A 7,287-nucleotide genomic window follows, 5' to 3' on the forward strand; every position below is an offset into this window, starting at 1 on the left:
ACAGCCCCTTATTACCTCCCCCATCTCTGGTAGTTAACCCCGATGGAGTCTGGGCCCCCTGGGGTTGGGAGGTGAGGGTAGGGGCTCCTCAGATCTCACTGTCACATAGTTGGGGTGAAACTGCGGAGACATTTTGCTGCCTGGTGAGCTCTGGCCCATATTTCAAAAGGTGTGCTCCTCATTTCTTAATGGTGTGTGTGGGGCTGCTACGGGCTGCCCAATGGGCATCTGAGACATGATGGATAGAGGCTGAAGTGCCAGGAGTGGTTCCTTTTATTAACAGCGAGATAGTCAGGATCACTGAAGATAGTCACTGAGGGGCCATAAGGTTGAGGCATATGGAGCCTGGGGAGAGGGGGCAGGGCTTGCCACTCACTTCCAGGACCCAGGGAGCACAGCTGGTCCAAGAGGGACAGGCACTGGTCACTCGAGTCACAAGGGTCAGGACAGGCACCTAGGAGAGGGTGGGACAGTCATCAGCACCCTCCTCTACACCACAGTTGGCCAGGCCCTGCTTTGCACCCCCTACTGTCCGCCCCTTTGGGTCCTCAAGACTCACTGAAAGGCTGAAGGAATGTCGGTCCAGTGGGAGGCAGTCAAGGGCTAGGGCTGGGGGTGGTGGCCGGTGTGCAGGGCCTGGGCACCCCGGGGCTGATGCCCTGGCTGGCATAGTACTCCACCACCTGCCGCGGCACCTCGGCCAGGACACACTTAGCGAGTGCAGAGGGTGCGGCCTGCGGGTGGGAGCGGAAATGTGGTTAGAGCGGGAGCGTGGGAACCGGCTCAGATGAGGGGCAAGGCTTCTGAGTGGCCAGCTGGGCTCTAGCGTGCCTAGTAGGACATCAGCTAGGTGCAGAGCCAGGTCAGATTTTGGGGTAGGAGGAGCCGAGGAGTCCTTCTGCTGGCAGAGGGCATCAGGCACTCACATCCTTGAAGTCCCGGAAGGGCACGAATTGGACGATGTCACGGGCCGCGGGCACCCCTCGGGGGCAGCGCAGGGGACCTTCATCGCCGTCCAGCAGGCGCATGTCCGAGAAGTCAGCATTGCCCACGCCCACTATGATGATGGACATTGGCAGGCGGGAGGCGCGCACAATGGCGGTGCGGGTCTCCGCCATGTCGCTCACTACGCCATCTGTGAGCACCAGCAGCACCGAGTACTTCTGAGGGCAGGCGGAGGGGAGAAAAGATAGGCTCTGTGGGCAAGGGCCTTGGCATCCGCCCCAAGCCCGGTCCTGGCCCTGGCCCCACCCGAGGACACCTGGGCAGAACCTGGTTGCCTGCTTCCTCCTTCCTCTCCTCACCGTGGCTTGGCCAGTACTCTGCTCCCGCTGGGCTGGCTCCGCCACGCGGTTGATAATGGGGGCCACGTTGGTGGGGCCATACAGCTGGATCTGGGGCAGGCAACGTCGGTAGGAGGTGATGACCCCCGAGATCTCTGTGGGCAGAGGTGACGCTGGCAGAGATTAGCAGGGAGCCCTTCTTGACACCCCTTAAATCAAGGATGTGTCCCCCACCTCCTTCCTCAGTAAGTAGGAGAGTTGGATGGTCCAGACGGAGGTAGTTGGTGGATAGATGCTGGGCCAGAGGCTGGAAGTCTTACCAAATGAAGACAGGTGCTGGATGGGTAAAGGGGCAGGGAGCTGGGCCCACGGGAATGGAGTCTGTGTTCTGGCATGGGGTGTACAGGAGAGTGCAGCAAACTGTATGGGGCAAGTAGGGCTGGTGGGCATCTCCTCTCTTACCTTCACATTCAGGATTTTCCGGGTCAAAGTTGATAGCAAAGTCATGAGATACCTGTGAAGGTAGAGTGAGAGCAGCAAGGGACTCCTTCCTTCCTGTCTGACTCTCCCACCATCTCCTCCCTTCCCCTTGAACCCAGCGTACCTCGAAGTTGGGAGGGATTCGAGCCCCAAAGCCAAAGGCTGGGAACCGCTTATCACTGGGGAGAAGAAAAAGCTGTGGGGCCCATCGGGCGAGGCCTCCCTGCCTGTCTCCCCACCCCTGCTTCCCACTTCTTCTTACCTGTCGTAGTCTTGGCAGATGCCCCCCACTGCACGCAAGGCCTGCAGGTAGTGGTTGGGCTGGCGGGAGCTGAGGCAGTGTAGGGACTGGCTACTCCTTGGGTCCCCATTGGAGGCAGTGAAGTCGATGGCCACCTGGTGGAGGTGGGGATAGGGACATGCACATCCATGACAGCCAACAGAGAGGCTAGGCCAGAGCTCGGGTTTGTAGGGAGGACTAAGGTGAAACTGGGCAAGCCCACAGGTAGCCCCATCATGGGGTCGGGTGAGGGGTACAAGGTGACAATGCTAGGCTCATTAGAAGCCTAAGTACAGCAGAGGGGATTCTGGGTCCCTTTTGTTCACTATGGCTTAGCCCCTCCCCCTTGCCTGTGTCCCCATCCCCTCGGCCTTTACCGTGAAGCTGATCTGGCAGCCGCCCATGATGTAATCCAGGAAGGTGTGTACCTTCTCCACCTGGTGAGAGCAGAGAAGGGAAGGTGGAGGGATGGTCCCTTGAGGAGGAAGGTAGGTGGGGTGCTGTGGGGGAAGTGGAGGGACCAGAATTTTTGAGGTTGAAGTTGGCAGTGGGATAGGGCAAGGGTTCTCAGTTTCCAGAGCAGAGAAACTGGTCTTTGAAACAAGGGCAGAGCTGAAAGTGAGGTTGCGGTAGGGCTCGGGGCTGGCAGGGCTTGAGGCTGGCACTGGGATTTACCGAGCATTGGGCCAGCACTACGGTCCCCGAGCTCCTGTAGTTCTTCTTCTTGTCGCGGTACTTGGGGTTGATGCAGTCCCACTGCACCTAGACCCCACATACCCCCAAAACCCAGGGTCACAATTCCATAAGGTGGCCCCTCACCTTCCTTCCAGCAGAGCCTCCCAGAGCAAGCCCCCCCTGTGGCTCAGTCCTTGGGCTGACCCTGGGGACTTTGCACTCTCTCCACCTCCTATCACGTATGGTGGCCTCTTCAGCATCACCCTCAGGTTCCCCCAGGGATCTTGGGCGTAGGTTTCTGGGGGGCGGGGTGAGGTCTTTGTGGCACCTCCTGTCCAGGGTTTGCTGTTCCTTCCTGCATCTCCTGGAAGGTGCTGGTGAACTCGCCAATGAAGTCATGCTTCCCACTCGAGTCATAGTCATACACCAGGAACTGAGAAGGGGCGGGGGGGGGGGAGTGAGGGTCAGGGATGCTTTTCAGTGGTTCCTGGGGGCAGGGGCAGGGACTCAGGGAGGTAGGGGACTAACAGTCTCTAGGCCCAAACAGATGACTTTGACCTGCCCCGAGAGCCCACCTGCTAAAGTTCATTCTTTGGCTCAACCTGGCAAAGACTTTCGCTTCTGATAAAAGGCACCCATGTAGGAACATTGAGCTGTGACCAGTTCTTTGCCCCACAGTGAGACGACCTTATCTCATGGGGGAGAGGAAAGGGGTTGCCGCCCTCGGGGGGAAGGTCTCAGACAGCAGCCTGATGCTCAAGCAGCCTGCCCTTGCTTGTGGGGCTTCACCTTGAGAGGCCGGTGGATATCACAGCTGCATAGGGAGTGCAGGGACAGGCGGAATGGCTCCCAGCAGGGGTTCAGGTTGTTCTTCACCACCTTGGAGAGGCACCAGAGAGATGGTCACCTGCTATCTAGGTTTCTCTCCTCTGCTCTTCCTCCCTCCTTCCCCTAGCCCCAGGCACCAACCTCGGTCCTCCAGACCAGCTGGTCGCTCTGGTCCTCGTTGGTCTTGTAGATCTCCATGAAAGGGTCAGACTTGCTGAACAGATCCTGGGGGCAGAGGGGAAGGGGCACATTAGCCTGGTGGGGTCTGCAGGGTGAGGCGGCAACACTGAGAAGGGAGCAGGGCTAGGGCTCTGGGGTTTGTCTTGAGTGGGGAACCTGGACTCTGGGGTTCCAACCTTGTTGTCCAGCTTGTGGGCTCTGAAGGTGAGTTGCACATAGTCGTTGGTGCCAGAGACCTCCTCAGCCACAATCTGCAAGGGGAACACAAGTGGCAGAACTCCCCCCCCACCACCACCACAAGGGCCACCCTCTGCCCTTTCCCTTAGGTGGGGCCCATCCTGGGCATGATGTCACCATGGATGTCCATGCAGAGGCATTGAATGGCCTGCCCAAGGGGAAGTACAGGTGACCTTGCCTACCGTGATGGTGGACTTGCCCGCAGTCTTTCCATTCTTTAGCAGCAATGGCTTAGTGACCTTGGTTTGTGACACAATCTGGGGGTGGAGGTAGAGGGAGACCCAGCTGTGATGCCCCCACCTGCCTTGGCCAGGGTACAAGGGACAGGGGTAATACATGCGACTTGGACTAGAGTTGGACTTAATTTCCACAGCAGCTTTAAGTTAGACACTGCGACCCCTTCTTATTTAGATGAGGAAACTGAGACTAGAAAGGTTAAGTGTCTTGCCCAAGGCTGCACAGCCAGTGAATGGAGGACATGGGGTCCAATCCCAGATTGAACTTGCCGGAGAGCATGTCCTCTGTCATTTTGCATTTCAGAGGCAGGAGCTGAGGGGAGTGGGATAGGGTGGGATTGCAGACCTGGCCCAAGGTGCACTCTGTAGAGCCAAGGAAGGTGTCATTGCTGGGGCTGGTGGCGCCGTCTTCAGCATCAAACACATGGAACTGCAGGGGCTGCTTCTCCTCAAAAAAGTACTCAAGGGCCAGCACCCGGGAAAAGACGGGGCTGGAACAGGAGCGCAGCACCTCCGTGCGCTCTATCTGTGCAGCAGGAGGGATGAGGGCCCTCTGAGAACCCAGTTTGTTTGCCCAGCCCCGGATTACCCATCATGCCAGTTTTCCTTGGGTTTGCACACCCCCAGGGAGCTCAGGGTCCCACTAGACTATCAGTCTTCTGGGGCTCTCATAGGCCTTTGGGAGCTGTGCCACTGCCTCTGGGGCCATCTCAGAACCCTCTGGAACTCTGTGCTTTAGAAGCTGTAAAAACGGCTTGTGCTTGTAATTATGGCACACCCATCACCAAGGTTACCCACACAGCTTAGAAGAGGCCCCTCACGGTCTTCACACTCCCCGGTGAGGCTTCCGGTGTTCCCACCCAGCTTCCCTCCTTCCCAGGCCAGGAGGTCAGTGAAGGAAAGACCCGAGCTCTCACCTCCACCCACTGCTCATCAGAGTAGAGCTTGAGCAGCACACAGGGATGGGGCTTGGTGAGTGTGTCTCGGTCCAAGAGGCCATGGCAGGATACCCGCAGTTCCACCCGTGAGGCCCCCAGTGTCATGGCTGGGGGCTCAGGCACCCATGCCATCTCAGGGTCCGACATGTTACTGTGGGGACAGAGCAGATGGCCTGACACTGGAAAGGGAACACCTGTCAGGGAAAGGGGTCTGTCTTCTGGGAGCCTGGGCCCCGCTTCCCCTTGCCTTGCTTCCTGAGGCCCTGGGACCTCATGGACCAACTCTTTGCCTTGCCCTCCCTTGGCTCACCTTCCCCCAGTGCGCTCGAGCAGGGGAAGGCCGTGGCTCTGAGCCTCCCACTCCTTCATAGCCCTATGCTTTTGTCATTCCTGCTGGCCTAGTATGCATGGATGGGGCTGGACAGGGCTGGAGGGCTGGGGGCGGGGGTGTTCCTGGCAGTCTTGGCTCTTAGGCCATCGATTGATTTATACTTTCTGCTGCCTCAGCACCTTCTGTTATTTCCTAACTGATGCTTGAGCCAGTGCTGCACTCAGTCTTGGCACAAGGGAGCTGAACTGGGGCAAGGGCCGTGAGGAAGGGGGTGGGAGGGTCCCAGGAAGTCTCAAGAGGACGGGCCTCAGGAATGGAGTTTGCACTTGGCAGGAGGAGGCAGGTGGAAGGTGCCCTGTGGGGCTGTCCCTATCTACCTGCCCCTACTCACCTACTGGCTGACCGATGGGAAGGGAGAGGTGGTGGGCTTGGGGAGTTAGAGGCAGAGCCCTACCCCTGCTGAATGCTCCTCCAGGTTCTTGGCAGGGGCTCCCACTATGACAGCTCTCACTTCCCTCCCCACCTCTCCTGTTCTCACACTTCTTGGCAGCACTGGCACTGTCTCTTAGCGACGAGATTTTTGGGGAGCCACGGCCCCCTCCATGCTGCCCGTGGGATGCACGCACGCTACCCTCCCCCAGCAGTGGTATCAAGCCTCGGGCAGCAGCAGGCAGGGGTACGCTGGCCCGAGCTCATAGCTGGTCAGTGCATCATCTATCTGTATCTGTCCACGTCTCAGGGTGAGGCTGTCTGATCTCATGTTGTGCTTCTCACCGTGAGTGTGCATTGGTGTGTCTGAATGCCCCCACCCTGCGTGTCTGTCCTCTAGTCGTGTGTCTGTCTCCAGGAGGGTGTGACAGTTCCTGTACGTAGCTCCCTCAGAACTGGGACCCTTCTCTGGCTGGGTATCCCCTCCCTACGGCGGATGCCTTTCTGGATCTGTGAGGGAGGGTCTGGGTTGGGGGTTCTCTACCTTTTGGCCAGGAGTCACCCAATTCCTGCTGGTCCCCTGAGATGGGCAGGGGCATGTGGTGGTTAGGGGATCAGGCAGGAGTAGAGACCTTTCTGGGGGTTGGGGGAGATGTTATGGAGATTGGGTCAGGCTGGGCTGGGCAGGGCTGGGCTAGGGAGGAAGGGGAGGCTCACCTGGGCTTTAGTCAGGGGGCTCCTCTCTCCGGCTCTGGCCCTGGCCCCGACTCCCTCGCTGCTCCAGCCGCTGGTGCCAGCTCCGGCTCTGGCTCTGCTGCTATTTATGGGGCCTGGATGGGGAAGGGGGGGCGGCAGCACCAACTCCCCGGGCACAGACCGGTTGGGAGGGAGAAGAAGGGAGGGGCAGGGCCACTGCCTGGGAGGGAGCCACAGAACCGGGGGAGGAGGGTGGGCTGGGGGTGGCTCAGAGGCAGGACCCCCACAGACACAGTGACACATATCTTCCCCTTCATGCCACACCCACACCCACACTCAGCATCACAGAGATACACACATTGTGGTGGTGCGTGCCACACACACATTCACACCAGAAAATGATGGAGACACGCACCCACGACTCCCAGGCTCACACATATTTTGACACGCACAAGCGCCAGCACATAAACTCACTGTGACACCATGACAGTTACAGCCCTACAGCTACACATAGGGAAACACAACCAGTCTCACAACACTCTCCAATCATACTTGTTAAGGATATTTGTGGTCACATATAAAAGAACACTGGACTAGACTTGTCACACACACACACACTCTCACTCACACTAACCCAAATTCAACAGAATGGAGATCTTCACGTGCTCCTTGAAAATCATCACACGCCACGCTG

At 58.5% G+C, this 7,287-nt stretch overlaps 1 protein-coding gene across 1 annotated transcript; it reads right to left on the bottom strand.

The window, feature by feature from the left end:
- Positions 1-255: 255 nt before the first annotated feature.
- On the bottom strand, positions 256-6,754 carry CPNE6 (copine 6). Its single transcript, XM_019714444.3, has 17 exons — positions 6,615-6,754; positions 5,117-5,288; positions 4,546-4,725; positions 4,146-4,220; positions 3,903-3,977; positions 3,688-3,771; positions 3,508-3,597; positions 3,047-3,151; positions 2,719-2,805; positions 2,421-2,480; positions 2,026-2,159; positions 1,888-1,942; positions 1,746-1,797; positions 1,305-1,438; positions 927-1,163; positions 560-734; positions 256-454 (listed from the first exon to the last, which is right to left on the bottom strand). The coding sequence occupies exons 2-16, from the start codon at positions 5,282-5,284 to the stop codon at positions 597-599; spliced, it is 1,674 nt and encodes a 557-aa protein (XP_019570003.1). The 5' UTR covers positions 5,285-5,288; positions 6,615-6,754; the 3' UTR covers positions 256-454; positions 560-596.
- Positions 6,755-7,287: the final 533 nt, after the last annotated feature.

Source organism: Rhinolophus sinicus, chromosome 3 (assembly GCF_057876585.1).
Source record: "Rhinolophus sinicus isolate RSI-liver-muscle chromosome 3, RSI-T2T, whole genome shotgun sequence".
Classification (NCBI taxonomy): Eukaryota; Metazoa; Chordata; class Mammalia; order Chiroptera; family Rhinolophidae; genus Rhinolophus; species Rhinolophus sinicus.

Coding starts and splice junctions, on each gene's coding strand:
- CPNE6 (XM_019714444.3), bottom strand. CDS start 5,284: ATGTCGGACCCTGAGATGGCATGGGTGCCTGAGCCCCCAGCCATGACA. Junction 1,798..1,887: donor GAATCCCTCCCAACTTCGAG/GTACGCTGGGTT, acceptor CTACCTTCACAG/GTATCTCATGACTTTGCTAT. Junction 735..926: donor CCTTCCGGGACTTCAAGGAT/GTGAGTGCCTGA, acceptor TCCCACCCGCAG/GCCGCACCCTCTGCACTCGC.